The sequence below is a fragment of the Dromiciops gliroides genome, chromosome 2 (assembly GCF_019393635.1).
Source record: "Dromiciops gliroides isolate mDroGli1 chromosome 2, mDroGli1.pri, whole genome shotgun sequence".
Taxonomy (NCBI): Eukaryota; Metazoa; Chordata; class Mammalia; order Microbiotheria; family Microbiotheriidae; genus Dromiciops; species Dromiciops gliroides.
Window position 1 is genome coordinate 464,446,246 of NC_057862.1, and position 18,358 is coordinate 464,464,603.

The following is an 18,358-nucleotide window of genomic DNA, read 5'->3' on the forward strand; positions in this document are numbered from 1 at the left end:
CTGTGAGCTCCTTGAGAGCAAGCACTGTCTTTTGCTTTTTTGTATCCTCAGTGCTTAGCACAGTGCCTGGTACATAGTGGCCCCTTAATAAATGTTTATTGCCTAACTGACTAATCTTGGCAAGGAAAAGGACCACCTCTTTCACAAAGACCAGAACAAAAGATATATAGAGAACGGGAATATTGAAATGTGCAGTAGAGGAGAAAAGAGACCTTAGAGTCTTGATTTTCTTAGTAAAGTAAAAGATGAGGTCTTCTGCCAAGAAGGGGGTGAAGGTTGGCATAAATATCTTGAGAAAGGAGGGGACAGGTTTGGAACTCTCACTGTAAGTGGCATGACAATCAATTGGGGAAGAATACAAGGATTTTTGAGTAGCAATGAGGACTCACCAGGGATATATAAAAGGGCTTTTTTTTTCTTTTTTTGCAGGGCAATGGGGGTTAAGTGACTTGCCCAGGGTCACATAGCTAGTAAGTGTCAAGTGTCTGAGCCTGGATTTGAACTCAGGTACTGCTGAATCCCAGGTCGGTGCTTTATCCACTGCACCACTTAGCTGTCCCTATAAAAGGGCATTTAATCAATAGTGCAGACTTATTTGCAATTAGATAATATAAATATGCAACAGACGCAGTCTGTATGACTTCTTCCTTCCTTCCTTCCATCCTTCCTTCCTTCCTTCTATCCTTCCTTCCTTCCTTTCTTTTTGGTGAGGCAATTGGGGTTAAGAGACTTGCTCAGGGTCACACAGCTAGTAAGTGTTAAGTGTCTGAGGCTGGATTTGAACTCAGGTCCTCCTGACTCCAGGGCCGGTGCTCTATCCACTGCACCACCTAGCTGCCCCTGTATGACTTCTTTCAATGGCATTCAGTAGCACCTCAGTAGGAGCAGAGCATGAGGATAGTAGGGTTAACAAGAGGTTGGAGTCCGTCAAGATGTGAGCAGTAGTAGGACAAGGAGGCAAGATTTTCAACAGAAGAGGATAGTTTTTAGTTGAACTGGTCAATCATGTGGTCCAGATTATGATTGGAGGAAAGTGACATCAGAGTAGGAGTGAGATAGTAGCTGTTACAAGAAGAACAGCAGTGGAAGTATGAAGCAAAGGGAGAAATGGAAGGATGGGAGGGTAAGATCAGTCCAGAATTTCACAATTCAGCAGGATCAGATGAGACAATGTAAAGCACTTTGTAAAGATTAAATCATAATATAATTGCAAGCTGCTATTATTTTCATTACATTACATTACAGTGTCCTGTAATGGATAGAGACCTGGACTCACAGTCATTCCACAAGACATGGGTTTAAGTCTTACCTCTGACCCATTCTGGGGGTGTGACCACATTGGTAGAGGGAATTTCCTATTCCAATGAGATTACAAAGATAGTCCATATTCCTTTTATTATTATTAAAGATTTAGGTCATGGGAGTTTAGGAGGGTGGTGAACTAGATCAGAGTTTTTGAGGGGACATTGATGATGTCCCTTGTTGCTGTTGGTCCTTCCTTCTCAAATCATGATATCATGACTTGCACTGAATTGGATTTAAGTGAGGGAGGGCTATGCAAGTTCACCAACCTCAGTCTCTCCTCCAGAGCCATCTGGGTTCAACAGCAAGAGATATAGATTGGAGATGGCCTCAGATGTTTAAGGCAACTGGGGTTAAGTGACCAATCCTGAGAATTGAACTCAGGTTCTCTTGACTGCAGGGCCAGTGCTCTATTCACTGCACCACCTAGCTCCCTAAATATAGGAGCATAGGTTGGGATTGAGAGGAAAACTGTGAACTAATTATGGATAATAATAATAGTGTATATATACATGTATATGTTATGTATAATTCACATACTATATGTAACTTTAAGGTTTTCAAAGCACTTTATAAATATTATCTTATTTTATCCTTAGGGAGGTAGGTGTCAGTATCCTTATTTTAAAGATAAAGAAATTGAGGTTAGGAGAGGCTAAGTGATTTGCCCAGAGTCACACAGCTAGTGTTTGAGTTCAAATTTAAACTCATCTTCCTGACTCTATGCCTATCTCTCTATCCATTGTGCCATCTTGAGAAAATAGGAAGAATGACTTGGATTTCAGTAGTGACAACAGTGAGAATTGGGATTGGGTCACAGAAACCAATGGAGTGAACCTCAAAGAAGGGCAGGCTATGGCTATGTGATGGTGGCAAAGGAAGGACCTGGAGAAGTGGCAGTAATAAGGGAGAAATGCCTATTTGTTTGTCCCAGACTATTGTGTTGGGAGCATGAGGGAATGAGCAGACAGTTACTAAAGAGGGACAGCATTGTGCTCAGAAGGGAACCTGAGCCAGATTTCTTTGAGTGAAAAAAGATGGAAAGAATGTGAGATGTGAGATCTGAGTAGATGAGAGTGTCTAAGATGAGAGGGAACTTGTTAAGAATGAGGTGTGGTTTCCAGAGGGCAAAATTGAAGGGAAGGTTTGAATGAGGATAAGGGACTGTGGAAGAGTAGGATTTAGGTGGATGAAGATGAGGTGAGGGCTGGTAGCAGGGAGATAGAAATTTTCACCAATTTAGTCTCAGAGATAAGGTATAGTTTAGAGGTAGAGGTGGAAATTTATTAACCATTTGAAGGCGGATGTTGAAGTGGCTGGGTCTGGAGTTGGGAACACCTGACTTCAAATCTGGCTTCTAATTATTCTAATTATGTCACCCTGAACAAGTCATTGAACCTCTATTTGTCTCAGTTTCCTCAACTGTAAAATGGGAATAATAAGAGCACCTACCTTACAGAGTTGTTGTGAGAATTCTCTTTCTCACACAAATATATCCATGTGTATGTGTGTATACACATACATACATATATACATACACACACATACAAATCTCAAATGGGATAATATTTGTAAAGAGCTTAGCACAATGCCTGGCACATAGTGAGTGTCTAATACATTAATAAATGTCCCCCCTCTCTCCATAGCACAGTCTATGGCTCTAGTATGCTACGATAGATAGTGATAAATTGATAAATTGGATCCCTCCCCAAACACAGAGGCCAGATCAGATCTCCTTGGGCCAGGAACTATTTGGTCCCTAGGGACATTGAGTTCACATTTGGTGGCAGCTCCTTTGCTTTCTCTCAAGATAATAGGGGATGATGAATAACTATGAGAAACTACACATAAAGTATGTGCTAGGCTCTTGTTTTAATCCTATGTTTGAGATCCAGTCCTTGGTGCTGTCCTAGCAGTGAAAGGCATGGTATAACCATCCAGTGTGCCTTGATGTTTTGTCAAATGTTTTAATGGCCCAGGGCAGACCTGCCACTTCTTGTAAGGCAATGGGTTCTGGTAGAGTGCTTTCTGAGACAAGGTGGCTTACAGAGTACCCTAAAGGGGCTGGGGGCTTGGGAAAGCACTTTCCCTCGCTCTATAGCTACAGATCTATTTGCTTTCTGGGTCTGGGAGCTCACTTTGTTCACTATTGATATTCTCTACAGCCAGTTGCTTTTTTTTTTCTGCAAAAATTTGGTGTTTAATGCAACTTTAACATATTGTATTTTGAGGAAAGTCCCTTGTAAGTCTCAAATAAAAGCAAGTTATTACTGACCTGGAATTAGGGTCAAATTGATCGTGAGTCATCTCAAAAGAATTACAAGATTCAGTGACTCAGTTTCCCAAGTCTTATTGCAATTCTGTGGGTGACCACAGGGAGAGAACCAGAATGGTGGAATAAGGAAAGGAAAGACAGTTATAGTTTGGATAAATTGATTATCAGTCTTATTATAATAATCTCCACCTTAGGGAGGTACAGGGGAGGGCCTATCCTAATTTGGAGTTCCTGGGGTCTTAAACCAACCCCCCCCATGGTGTTTTGGGGGTTTACATGTCATAAGGTGAATCTGGGGACAAATTTGGCCTTTTCTGTGCATGTCTCTTTCTGTTTCCCATGGCTAGATTCAAAATATCTTCATTTTTCTTTTCTTCCTAGTTTGAGTTTCTATAGCCTATCAATGTATTATTGTCATAGTCTAAGGTCTTCATGGTCTAGCTCCCTATGTTCCTGTTATGGCTACTGATTTATATGGGTAAGAGAACCTAGCATTCTGACTTGTAAGTTATCTATTAACTGGGATCTGAATCCCTCTTACAGCTCATATCTAAATTAGAGCTTGGGTCTTAGGTTTTTCTATTAACCCCTTTTTTGCTTCCCAGATCAATTACCATCTACTGTGAACTTCCTGAGGGCATGGTCTGAGTGTTATTGACCTCTGTCTGATAAACAGAACCCACTACGGCTCCTTGTATACAGTAGGCACTTAAAGTTTTAAAATTCTAATTTTACTGGGTATACAGCAATAGTGTGATCTCAGTGACTACTGACAGGCTAAAAAGAAAGGCAGATCCATGCCAGGGCCATTTTAGCTGAGGAATTTCCCAGTTTGACTCCTTCATTTACTTGGAACTCCTCCCTCCTTCCCTCCTACAGAGTCTCAGGTCCCCAAGACATCCAAACACAGGCTCCCGCCAGAGGGCACACACGTTCCACTGAGCTAACGCCCTACTTCCGTTTCTCTTCAATTTCTTTAATACGCATGTGCGCTTATTCTTCTTCCTTAGAAGTTCTTCCTCCCCTCCTCCGCCCCGCCCCTTCTTTCGCAGGTCATTCTCAGTGCGCTTGTGCAAAGCCGCATTTCTCTCCTCTCCTCTTCCCCGCCCCCTACTGTGTCCCCGGAAGCGTTAGGTCCCTTCCACTACTGGGGCTGTGACCCGGAGGAGTTAAGGCGCTCTAGGAGCCACCACCACCATGGTTCCAGCTGTCCGCGCCGCTCGAAAGGCTACTTGGTAAGACCGGGCCGAGCTACCAGCACCTCAGTCCGTGGCCGGGTGAGTGAACCTTAGACTCGTGCGGAGGTTTGAGAGCCTGCTTGACCTTCCAGAGTGGGACAGCCTGACCTCTCAGGGCCCCTTTCCCCCTGCCCTCCGCCAGAAATGGACTCGTCCGTTCTCCTCCTTTTCCCCCCCACCCCTCTCCGGTGGAGGGAGGGTCTGGTTACCATGGAAACAGGCCAGTCCGCACCATCCACTTCTCTCCAGTATTCAGGCTGTTGGAAGAAGGAACCTGGGAGGGGGGGGGGGTGGTTGCAATAGATACTGCTGAGTACCCTGGCCCTGCCGACTGCTTATTGAGGCCTCGTTCACCTTAGTTCCCTCATAATTATATTCGCTTCCCCTCCCCCCCCCGCCCCCCAGCAGTGGGTTCCCCCCCTCCCTGGGCTGGCCAGGGGTTGGGAGGAGGATGGGTCTGGCATCTGGGTTGCCATGGTTATCGAAGTTCTCCCTGACTGCTGACTGTGCCTTGGACCCCGACCCCGCAGGCTCGTCCCCCGACCTCCACACTTCCCCTTCCCATGGCTTGGGCACACGAGGAGACCACCGGGGGAAGGAGGCAGCAGTGGTCCTGAAACTGGAGGCTGGAGCCCTGGAGCCCTGGCCATGGCCGGCCAGTTCCGCAGCTATGTGTGGGACCCCATCCTGATCGTCTCCCAGATCGTCCTCATGCAGAATGTCTACTATGGCTCCTTGGGTCTGTGGTTGGCCCTGGTGGACAGCCTGGTGCAGAGCAGCCCCTCTCTGGACCAGATATTCAGCCCGGAGGTAAGGGCCCTCGGGAACCAGATGTTCAGCCTTGAGGTTGTGGAGGGTCTGGGACATGCTCAGTCAGTAACTCCTTCACTAACAATCACTTTCATTCATTCATTCAGCTACTCAGTGGCTCATACTTTCAGCCAGTTACACAGTCACCCACTCACCCAGCCAGTCAGTGAGTCTAGCCACCTGGTCAGCCAGCCAGTCCCAACCAGTAGCCCACTCAGTGACCCTGGTGGGCAGACAGTCACTCATTCAGCCCTTTCATTCACTCAGCTCTGTGTCACACAGGGCGACACTTGGTCGCTGGTCAACGGTGTCAGCCAGCTGGCACTAATTTGTTAACCATTAATACTGACTGTGCACAGAGATTTCTGCTTATACAAAGCTACAAAGTTGAGATAAGACAAGTTCCCAGTTCTCATGGAATTTATATTGTAGTATGGTGAATTGACACATATACAAATCATTTTGTAACATGTTACATGATAATTAGACAGAGTGAAACAAAGTAGTACTTGAGATTTAGAGGGAAAGAATGTTACTTACTTGGCGGGGAGCAGAGTAAACATCTTGGAGATGGTATTTGACTTGGACTTTACCCCCCCCCCTTTTTGTGGGGCGGTGAGGGTTAAGTGACTTGCCCAGAGTCACACAGCTAGTAAGCTTCAAGTGTCTAAGACAGGATTTGAACTCAGGTTCTCCTGAATTCAGGGCTGGTGCTTTATCCACTTTCACGACCTAGCTGCCCCAAGTTTTGGGTTCTCTATGGAAGGTGACTAGGCAGGAAACAAAGATCAATGAGACCCAATCTCTCTGACTTAAAAGAGCTTCCCATTGGGGATGTCAGGGTGGGATAAGCTAAGTATAATATTAAGAGTATGATAAACATGTAAGAGAAGTGCAGAGTGTGCCATGTTCAAAGAAGGGAAAGATCAGGAAAAAGTGGCATTTGACCTAAGCTTGTAAAGATTTAGGTAGAGTTAGGGACACATTGTCAGAGATGGGAAGATGTAGACTATAGGGGAAGATTGTGAGCAGTTCATTGTGCTGGAGAGCCGAGTGTCTGGGGAGGTAGAATAGGGAGATGAGACTGGAGGGATAATTAGAATCCTCTACTCGAGAGGAGACCCTGCTGAGACTCCAGGGACCTAATCAAGGCTACTTGATAGGGAGACCTTTTCTGGGTGCATAGCCTTGACCAGGATCTATCATCAGGTTATTGGTTGAACCTCAGTAACCTCAGGATTTAACTTCTCACTTATACCTGAATGAATCCTAGGAATATCTACTTAGCCTTTATTTGGTGATAGGTTCTAATCCTTTTCCTTGTTAGCTGTGACTTATTCTCTTTGAGCCTCCGTTTCCTCACTTGAAAAAAATGGGTATAGTACAGTTCATTTGATTATCATTTGAAGGGGTTTTTTTGTGTATGTATAAATAATTTTAAAATACTATGTAAATCTGAGCTGTTATTAGCATGTGATATCATTATCATCCTGCTGGGGTTCCTAATCTGGCCCATTGTTGAAAAATTATCTTCACATCCAATGTCACTACATTTGTGAGTTCTTCCTTCTCTGTTTTTCCTCAGATCCTGGGCTTCTCTACTCCTCCTGGCCGTCTCTCTATGATGGCCTTCATTCTCAATGCTCTTACCTGGTGAGTATCCCCAGCCTCACAAGTCATCTGGAGTTCCTAAGACAAAGCTTCTTTTGGCCAAGTATTAGGGCTATCCCCATAGATTATGACTTGATATGAGTGTCCCTTTCTGGGGCAGCTAAGTGTCTCAGTGGATAGAGTGTGCTGGGCCTGTAGTCAGGAAGGTCTGAGTTCAAATCTGGCTTCAGACACTTATCAGCCATGTGAATGTGGGAAAGTCACTTAACCTTGTTTGTCTCAGTTTCCTCATTTGTATGAAGAAGGAAATGGCAAACTACTCTGGTATCTTTGCCAAGAAAACCCCAAATGGGGTCACAGAAGTGTTGGACATGACAACAACCACCCCTTTTTAGGGAGTAGTGAAAGAAAGTAAGCTTATTTAGGTACTTATCCCATTTCTAGTTTCCGTAGAAAAGTAATTCTGACATAGATTGACATCTTTATCTTTCTGCCAGATGTAATGTGGTCTAGAGATAAGACCACTGAGTTGAGACCCAAGAGATGAAGATTCTAGATCTCCCCTCTGTTATGACCACCTCCAATGACCCTGGGCAAGTCACTTCTCTCTGGTCTTCAGGGACTTCATACCTAAAATGATGAAGTTAGGCTACTTGGTGTCTAAAGTTATTTCCTGCTCTGTGTTCTTTAAAGATACCTCACAGCCTCTTCAATTGTCTATGAATATATGGCCTAATCTTTTTTCTCTGGGTGGCATCTTTGATTTTTACAGTCACAAAACTCAACTTGTTTGTTATTTGCCCATTTCCTGTCCTTATGACTTTTATCCTTCAGTCTAATCAGTGACCTGTCAGATAAGTTCCCTTCAGATTGCTGGATGCTTCTCTCAAAGTAGGACCGACCCAGTGATATCATCCCATTTTGTCTCTCATGACAGTGCTCTTGGTTTGTTATACTTCATCCGTCGAGGGAAACAGTGTTTGGACTTCACTGTCACAGTCCATTTCTTCCATCTACTGGGATGCTGGATCTACAGTTCCCATTTCCCCTCGTCACTGACGTGGTGGCTGGTGCATGCTGTGTGTATCGCCCTGATGGCTGTGATTGGGGAGTACCTCTGTATGAGGACGGAGCTCAAGGAGATCCCCCTTAATTCTACTCCCAAATCCAATGTCTAGGAGATTGACTTCTGGGGCCATGCATATCCTTCAGGTCTTTTTGCTGGCACTGAGAGGGACTTGGCCAATGTGAAGTTGACATTGGTGTGAGAGAAACAGACTCCACCAGTCAGCCAGGGGGCAGTCGACCGGCATAAGCTGAGGCAATGGTGTCTGCTGGGAAGAAATGCATCAGGAAGAGAACGTTTCCTATGGGCAAAGGCAGAGTGAAAAGAGAAAGCAAAAATTGGAGATGTCTCACTCTTTCCACCATTCTTGCCATCATCCTTTTGTTTTTTAAAGAAAAAAAATCAAGAAACTCTGATTGGAGTAAATCACCTGCATAGCTATCCACCCTGCCTACTTGGGATAGATAGAACTTCTCCAGTTTTGCTGGACCAAAGACGTTCAGTTAGGGGTGACACTTGTTTCTGTGGATGGGGAGATCATAAATGGGGTAATCCAGGCTGATGGAGGCACTCAATGCTGGTGAAACCCAAATCCTGCTTCCCCGAAACATACATACTGGCCAGTGACCTTCCTTTGGCTCCCCCTTGTCTGTTCTATTCCTGACCCCTGGTTCCCGTGAGGGATGGCTCTTGGGACCCTAGGGAGTATGGGCTGGCAGTTACTCCCTCCTTCCCTTGGAACTATAGTACAGATGGGAATACAGAGTTATTCAGTGATGGGACAAGCCCAGTGTTCCACCCATCTAGGGTTTTTCTCTTACCAGTTGGAGGTGATGTAAGGAAGAGGAAGAGGAGGTAGTGCTTTACCATTGGGATGCTCTTTTGGGGAGTAATGTCCTGTTGGAGTGGCTGACAGCTTCTCGACTTCCTTTTGACATAAATACAGTATTTTCCAGTTCTGCCCATGTTGATTTTGTGTTACTGTGATAAATTATTGGGAAGAGTGTCTCACTAAGTAAGGTATTGGCCTCGTTTCCCTTCCTGGTTGTAGAGGCAGCCTTTCCATTGGACTAGCAGAGCAGGATGGGAGAGAGCACAAGAACTGGGGTCAGGAGAAGGGTTCTAGTCCTGGTTTGGACACTCACTAGCTACACAACCAAGGGCCTTTCTTTTCCCCTCTTGTAAGCCTTAGTTTCCTTATTTGTAAAATAGGGATAATAATACTGGTCCAACCTGACTTACTGAGCTGTTGTGATGACTGCATTTTGTAAAGCCTTAAAGTCCTATTAAGAGTTAATAAATTTGTAAAGAACCAGTGTTGTTCTTTGGTGAAAAGAGTGCTGAACCAGGCATCAGGAAACTGTTCAGTCAGCAACTAACTGGGTGATTTTGAGCCAGTAACTTCCCTTTTTGGAGCTTCGGTTCCTTCATCTGTCAAATTAGAAGGTCAGACTAATGTCTTGAAGTTCCTGGCCTGTTCTCACATTTCAACATTCAGATACCCCTTTCCTCTGCTCTTACTATAGAAGTCCAGTCTATTCCCCCTTCCCACCCTCCCCCTCCCAGACCCTAAGGGAATTGCCTTTGAAACTGAGTTGAGAGATACCACCACAGGCTCCTTATCATTTCCTAGCCTAGGGGACAGTGGTCTCTGTTCTGTTAAACATTTGCCTGACACCTACTTTTGGTGCTAATGAGTTATAGTGATTCTTGCTTTGTAGAGAGGAGGTGTGAGCCAGAAACCTGCCCAAGAGACCTGTAAAATGCCAGATTTTTCCACATCCAAAGTGGATCTGACTTTAAGAAGTCACTGGATTTCCCATGCTGCTCTGGATTTTAACCTAGAGGGAAGTTTAAAGGCCAACTAGGTTCAAATTTAAGCAGGCCAATGATTAAATGGAGAGATATTGGGGAAGGGTAAAGATTGGACTATGAGGGAAATGTAAAAGGTGATATCCTGCCCTACAAGGAGATGGAAGAAAGTGACTTTATTAAGGTTTCAATCTTTAAGGTGAAGAAGCATAGAACCTGACATAGGTTTTCAGTGTCTTGGAAGGAACCCAACTCTCTAACAATGCCTGAATTCTTTCCACAATGGTCCCAACAGACAGTAACCCAAATTTTCTTTTCCTAGTTAAGTTGCTGCATCTTATAATGGGACCTGGTGACCCCTTAGGGTGTTATGAGAAGAGAGCTGCCAAAGGGCACCCGGTTCTTTCCTTTGCTTCAGTTGATTTGAGATATGATTCCTGGTATAGTAGAGTCATAAATAATGAACTTAAAGAGAGGACACCTCTAATTCCTTCTTCACAGGTCTGCTGTGAGGCTTAAATGCAATCATGTCCTTAAAGTCTTGTTTTGCAAGCCTTAAAGCACTATTTACATGTCATGGCAATGCTGTCTCTATTCATAGTTATTGTAGATTGGAGAAGTAGTATGATGGAAAGAATTCTAGTTTGAGGCCCCAGGTTCTGCTTATTACACTGTGTGAACTGGGCAAATCCATAGCCCTCTTTGGGCCTCTTTCCTCATCTGTAAGATGGGAATAATGCTTACTACACTAATTTAGCTCAAAGGACTGTTATAAGGAAAGTACAATTTAAAAGTAAGCTATTGGGGGCAGCTAGATGGCGCAGTGAATAGAGTACTGGCCCTGGATTCAGGAGTACCTGAGTTCAAATCCGGCCTCAGACACTTAACACTTACTAGCTGTGTGACCCTGGGCAAGTCACTTAAACCCCAATTGCCTCACTTAAAAAAAAAAAAAGTAAGCTATTATTTGGAACTCATATAGCAAGAGTATCACACTGAATACCGAGAATTCAGAGTTTCTAAAAACATTAACTCTGGTCTGCTTCCCTTCATTCCAAATTGACTTCCTAAGGACGGCTTACTGATACATAGCAAAATCCATAAAATGCAAGACTCCTGAAGCACAGGAAGGTTTTTAATTGCCAAGGATACATTGTGGTTCTTTTCTCAGCATGTATTCTGGGAGAGTGGGGTACTGGTAGCTAGGCAGTAAACCAGTAGGTGTTAGGACTCTCTTCTGTTAGGATCAGTCATTGGATCAAGTGACCTGGCAAAAGGCAGTAAAGAATCTCCCATCCTTTGGACAGGAGAAGGTTTGGCTCAGGGAGACAGGTTCCATGCACTGGCCCAGGCCTGCTTAGAACCAAACAAGGAGCAGAGTAGTGCTTAGCAGGTGCCAGGGGAGGAGGAATAAAGGGCCTGGCCCCCCAGAACCCTTGGGGCTGCACAGCTCAAACAAGTTCCCAGGAAAGTGGAGGTTCCTAGATTCCTTTTTTAATGTCTCCCAGATCAGGGTTGCTTCCTCTTCACAGTCCTGGAGGGTAGTCAGGGCGCAGGCATGAAACTCTTCCCAATACCTACAGTCAAAAGGACCAAAGAGGTCAGGGCTTTGTATACTTTAATTAGTAAGCCTTATGATAAGCATCTTCTATTTATCAACACTAGGTGCTAGGTGCTGACCACAAAGAGAAAAACAAAATCTGTCCTGCAGGGATAGTGCTGGGAGTGGGATCTGCCAGGTACACAAATAAATGTGATACAAAGAAAATTGAGGGGGGCGGCTAGGTGGCGCAGTGGATAAAGCACCGGCCCAGGATTCAGGAGTATCTGAGTTCAAATCCGGCCTCAGACACTTGACGCTTACTAGCTGTGTGACCCTGGGCAAGTCACTTAACCCCCATTGCCCTGCAAAAAAAAAAACAAAAAAAACCCCCAAAAATAAAGAAAATTGAGGAGGGAGACAACAATTACAGAACAGGGAATCACCCTCGAATTTCAGATTTGGAAGGGAACTCAGAGGCTGACTGGTTTAACTCATACCTTAAAAAGAACCTCTTTGACGACCTTGTCAGTAAATCTTTGATTAAGGGCTCTCCATGAGGGGGACCCCCCCCCCAACACCTCCTGAGGCAGCCCATCCCACTTTTAGAGGGCTCGAACTGTTAAGTTTTCCCCTTACATCCAGCCCTAAATTTGCCCCTTGGCAAATTCTACCCTTTGCAGCTTAGTTCTGCCCTTGGGGCCAAAAAGAACAAGTCTGATCCCTCTTAAACATGATAGCCTTTCAGATATTTAAAGCCTTCCAAATACTTTAAATCATGCTCTGAGTTTCTTCCCCAGGCTAAACATCCCCAATTCCTTCCAACAGACAGGGCATCAACTTGGGCTCTTCGTAATCATGTTTGTTCACGGGTCAATTTCCAATTTATCAGTGAGGGAAGGCTTCTCTTAAGAGATGGAACCTGAGCTTAGTCTTGTTGGAAGAGAAGGTTTCTTTGTGGCAGAGATGATGGAGGCATGTATTCCTAGCATAGAGGATGTACCGGTTTGAGTCCCTAGCATAGGAGAGCCAATGCTGAGTGCAGAGAACAGCTAGAAATCCAGGTTGGCTAGAATATGGAGTGTAGAAGGCAGAGTAGCAAGAAAAAAAAAATGGAAACCTGGATAGGAGCCAAATTGAGGAGGACTTTAAATAATCAGGTTAGAACAAATGGGAAGCCACTAAAGATTTTTTGAGCTGGGGAGTGGAATGATACGGTTAGACCTATGTTTTAGGAAGAATTATTTTAGCAGTACAGAAAAGACTAGGAAGGGGGAAAAACCAAAAACAGAAGCCAAGTTGGAGCCTATTAAATAGGCTAGGAGAGAGATGATAAAAGATCTTAACTATGGTATTAGTCCATGAGTTGAGAGAAGAGGCTAGGTAGGTAGTGGATAGATTGCTAGGCAAGGCTTCAGGAAGATGTACACGAGTTCAAATCTAGCATCAAACACTAGCTGTGTGACCATGAGCAAGTCACTTAACCTCTGTTTGCCTCAGTTTCTTCAACTGTAAAATAAGGATAATAGCACCTATCCCTCAGGGTTGTGATGATCAAATGAGGTGATATTTGCAAAGTGCCTGGCCAGTAGCAAGTACTATATAGATGCTAGCTCTTATTATTTCAAGAGATATTGTGAAAGTAGAATCTAACAGATTTTGGGGGGATGCTGAGGGTAGATGAAGATTCAAAGGCATTTTTTTTTCCCGCGGGGCAATGAGGGTTAAGTGACTTGCCCAGAGTTACACAGCTAGTAAGTATCAACTGTCTGAGGTCGGATTTGAACTCAGGTCCTCCTGAATCCAGGGCCGGTGCTTTATCCACTGCGCCACCTAGGTGCCTACAGGATATCTAGGAAGAAATAGATGATTGCCAGTTGGTGTTATGAAATGAACTCAGGAAAGGGACTAGAGGTGCATATAAGGGTTAATTAACTGAACCAGTGTGAGCAGATGACAACACCAAGGAAAAGATTAAGCATAGAGAGAGATAAGGGTATAGGACAGACCCCTGAGGAGTTCCCCTGCTAAAGGGGTAGGAGACAATGATCTGGCAAAGGGGACTGAGAAACAAATCTGGCAGGTAAAAGGATCAAGTGAGAGCAGTGTGATAGAAGCTTATCGATTAGGAGGGGGTGATTAATATTGGCAATATCTGCAGAAAGGACAAGGAGCATGCTTACCAAGAAGCCATCAGATTTAGTAGTTAAGAAATTGTTGGTCACCTTGGAGGGAGCAGTTTCATTCCAGTGTGAGATTGAAAAACAGATTGCAAATGGCTGAAAAGTGAATAGGTAGTGTAGAAATTGAAGAAGCAAATGTAGATTATTCTTTTGAGGAGATTGGCAGTGAAAGAGAGAAGAGATGAAGGACTTCTAGCTTGAGAGCAGATGGGGTAGATGAAAACCTGTTTGTACTGGGAGGGAGCCAGTTAAGAGAGATGCTGTTGGTGAGAGCAAGAGAAGAAATGATGGAAGATGATGAAAGCAAGGGCACAAGTAGAGAGCTTTATGTTGGCAAGGAGTCTAGAGCAAAGGAACAGGCAGCAGGGAAAAATCTAGAGGGATTCTGAGGTGTATGTGGAGTAGGGGCAATGTGAGGTGATTTCCCAATCATTAAAATAGGATATAAGAACATCTGCTTAAAGGGAGGTCTTGAAGAGAGGAGCTTTGGAATAGTCACTGAGAGGGAATTGGATAGTTAATCAAAGAAGAATAAAAGGATGCTGTACAGCAATGAGGGCCTGAAAATTTTAAAAGAGGAATTTGTAGTGGACACAGGGAGATGTATGGCTTCTACTATTAATGAGCTACAGAAAAGTGGGGGTGGAAAAAAAGCAGATAGCTGAGGAGATCAGGGTTGATGGGGATGAATGACAAGATGAGGGGGCAAGGGAATTATGGGAGAAAGACAATGTATGTAGCTGAATTTTAGCTAACTGTAGGGCTGTGAAGGGAGGAAAGTGAGGCCAAAATAGAGATGAATGGTTTGGATGTTGTAAGGTTAAGAACATGATGACTTGGTGACTTGTTCCAAGGCATATTTTCCTATTGGGGGAGGAGGGGAAATTATGTATGTGTGTATATATATATATATATATATATATATAGTGAGTGAAGCAATTGGGGTTAAGTGACTTGCCTAGGGTCACACAGCTAGTAAGTATTAAGTGTCTGAGGCTGGACTTGAACTCAGTTACTCCTGAATCCAGGAGGTGCTCTATCCACTGCCCCGGGAAATAAGATTTTAAAGAGATAGTAAAGTATCCAAAGTAAAACTTACTGAATTTTGGCCTTGTCTTCATTATTTGTGGCTTTCCTGGAGAAAAGAACACTGATTGGGCTTAGGAGGCAGGAGATCCCAAGACCTTTCTGTAACTTTGTTGCTGTGTGACCTTGTCTCCCTCTCTACCTCAGTCCTTTCAGGTAAATCATAGAATTATAGAGCAGAAAGGGACCGTAAGGATTAACTAGTTCAGCGACTTCATTTTTCAGAGTAAACTGAACTTCCGACAGAGATTTAAAAGTCACACAATGGGGGGCAGCTAGATGGCACAGTGGATAGAGCACCAGCCCTGGATTCAGGAGTACCTGAGTTCAAATCCGGCCTCAGACACTTAACACTTACTAGCTGTGTGACCGTGGGCAAGTCACTTAACCCCAATTGCCTCACCAAAATAAATAAATACAAGTCACACAATGAATTAGTGCCCCGGCAGGATTAGAACCCTCATTCAACATTTATTAAGAGGCTGAGGTGCTACAGAAGGTAACAGACTTTGGATCAGATCCTGCCCTTGTCCAGTGCTCTTTGCTGAAAAGACCATGAGCTTCAAAGACACTTAAAACCATCAGCTTTCTGACAGGTCAGCAAAGGATTTCCATTCGGGTAATGGCAGATTTTGCACCACTCTCATTAGAAATAACCTTTTTGCCCATCAGAAAGTCAAGCTTGCACGGGCACTGTGGGAAGCAGGTCAAGAATCTTGGTATTTCAGCAGATGATTCGGGAGGTTATGAAGGAACATAAACTCCCCTTTCAAATACCGTGGGTAATTAATTCCCGGAGGTTGGGTGGTTGAGCAGCTGCTCATTAGTGGGAAGAAATGAGGTCATGAGTACCCTCAGGACATGCTAGTGAAGCAGGTGAAAAGGAGTGAATAGGGGTGTTATCTCCTTTCTTCTGATTTCAGTCCCCTTCATCCAACTCTTCCAGGGACCTGTGGGGACCCCAACGCTGGGCAAGCGGCCTCCAGAGGGAGAGGAAGGATGAACTCTCCTTACCCACAGACTGCCGGCAGCCCCTGTGCCTCAGCCATGCTGCTTCCCAGCTGCAGTACGCAGGCAGAAAATCCGCGGTACACTTGAAGGCATTCTACTTGGGCATCCCGAGCCTTGCCTGAAGTCCCTGGAATAGAAGAGAGGGGATGGGATGGGATGAGCTAGCCCAGCTCCATATGCAGTGGCAGTATAGGTCGCTAGTCCTGCTCCCCCGACTCTACCCCCAATCCCCACAACGGCACTTGTCGGACAATCACTGAACAACTTGTCGCTCTCCCTCATGCAAACTCTAGTTTTCCTGTTGCTCGCCCTGTACCCCAGAAAAAGCCCGTTCTTAAGCCACCACGGTTCACTCTCCTCAGTCTTCCGGGACCCCACATCCCCCCACCCCCGAGCCTTTCATCCGGGTCTTCCCTTCACCCTACCTCAATTTACAGTTAAACTCATTTTGCCCCAGGCAGTGAGAGAGACAAACAAGTTGGGCAGGACTAGGAAGAAGGGAGCCAAGGGAGGCTCTAGGACCGAGGGGGAGGTTCCGCGGATACAGAGAAGGAAGCCTCTTGGAGTGGGAATGGGCAGAGAGACCAAAAGGCGTTCCTAAATAAGAGGAAACGCGGAGGGTGCGGAGACAAAGCTGGGCGCAGTGGCGGGTTGAGAGCGCACACGCTCTAGAGGATAAAAAGCAGTTTGCGCTGGGCACGGAGAGTGCCGCTCAGGGACTTACTTAACTGGGAGGGAAGGCGCCACAGTCGCAGCCCCAAAGGGAAGAAATTAGAACGCAGAAGTGAGAGTTTGCCCAGGGAGGGAAGAGAGCGCACCTTGGGGGCTGGAGGCGGGAGGACGAACGTGGAGGAGCAGAGAGGGCGCATCGCAGAGAGATGCAGTGAGTGTTTCAGCATCTCTTGGGTGACTTACCAAAGGTGGGCAGCAACAGCAGCAGCAGCAGCCCCGAAAGCAGAAGACCCAGCGCCATGGCTTCTCTTAGCGCAGTCTGCACGGTCCCAATGTGGAAAACGGAGCCGCGGAACCCGGAGCCCAAACCGCTCACGCTTAGCTTCATCTTAGCCAACCCGTTAGCTCCCACCGCCTGGCTCCCTCCTTCTCCCTCCCTCAGCTGCCCAGTGTGCGGCTTGCCTCACCGCCCCAGGTCCCGCACCTGGCCAGGCTCACTAGCCAAAACCAGCTGCCGCTGGGTCCCGTCCAGAGGCTTGAGACTAATAGACAAGCAACAAAGGAGGAACTGTTGGGTCGGACCGGAGTCCTACGAGGGAAAAAGCACTGCCTGGATTCCGAGGACTTGGATCCAAATCCTTCCTCTTATGCTTCCTACCTGCGTGATCGTGGGCAAATCACCAACTTCCCGGATTCATCTGTAAAATGAGTAGGTGGGACCAGTGGCTCCTGAATTTCCTTTCAGTTCAAAATCAAAATCTCTGATCCTAATGATCCTATAGTCATAGACCCAATGTTCTTATAGAGGAAGAAACTGAGGCCGAGTCAGGACGGAATCACTGATTAAACTTAGAATCTAAGTCTCCTCAAGCTAAATTTGGGCTCCAGGTCTCCTGGTCCTTTGCATCCGATCTGCATCTTATCTCTAACCCTTTTCAATATGTTATTTTAAAAAATATCAGTTTGAGTCAATGACAAGAACTCTGGTCTCTTTTCACTTATTTGTTTATGCATTTACTTATTCATTCATTCATTTAATTGTTTATTTTTTAAGAACTCTGGTTTCTGAAACAGAAACTGAGTTCTAATTCTGGCTCTGGACACTTGCCCGCTTAGTGATCCTGAGCAGTTCACTTCCTCTTTTGGGGTCTCACTTTCCCCATCTGTAAAATGAGGGGCGATCTCTAAGGATCATATCCAAATCTAAATCTAGCCTTTCCAAAGTGGAAGGAGCTGCCAGAGGCTTGGTGAAACTCCGGGTTGTGGTCATCTACAATGAAGCAACATTGTATGATGATCAACTGTAATAGACTTGGCTCTTCTCAGCGGTGCAAAGATCCAAGACAATTCCAAAGAACTCATGATGGAAAATATTCTCCACATCCAGAAAAAAGAACTGTGGATTCTGAATGTAAATTGAACCATACTGTTTCTACTTTTTGGTGTGTGTGTTTTTTCTTTATTGAGGTTTTCCCCTTGTGTTCTGATTCTTCTTTCACAACATGACTAACGCAGAAATGTGTTGGATGTGATTGTACATAAATAACCTATATCAGATTGCTTGCTGTCTGGGGGAGGGGGGAGGGAGGGAGAAAAAAAATTTGGAACTAGAAATCTTATGGAAACAAATGTTGAAAACTATCTTTACATGTAACTGGAAAAAATACTTTTATGATTAAAAAAATCTACAATGAAGCATCTGAGGAAATATTGGAAGATCACTTGTCTGAATGTACCCCCTACTACATAAGG

General features: G+C 45.0%; 1 protein-coding gene across 2 annotated transcripts; it reads left to right on the top strand.

Annotated features, from left to right (window-relative positions):
• The first annotated feature begins 4,675 nt into the window (after nucleotides 1-4,675).
• SYS1 (SYS1 golgi trafficking protein) lies at nucleotides 4,676-18,004 on the top strand. Of its 2 annotated transcripts, none has more exons than XM_043984546.1 (4): nucleotides 4,676-4,854; nucleotides 5,346-5,625; nucleotides 7,211-7,278; nucleotides 15,870-18,004. In XM_043984546.1, the coding sequence occupies exons 2-4, from the start codon at nucleotides 5,464-5,466 to the stop codon at nucleotides 16,054-16,056; spliced, it is 417 nt and encodes a 138-aa protein (XP_043840481.1). In that variant the 5' UTR covers nucleotides 4,676-4,854; nucleotides 5,346-5,463; the 3' UTR covers nucleotides 16,057-18,004. The 2 variants fall into 2 exon arrangements, with proteins under 2 accessions (XP_043840481.1, XP_043840480.1); XM_043984545.1 differs by lacking the exon at nucleotides 15,870-18,004 and adding an exon at nucleotides 8,174-9,617 and having other exon boundaries at nucleotides 4,683-4,854.
• The last annotated feature ends 354 nt before the right edge of the window (nucleotides 18,005-18,358 follow it).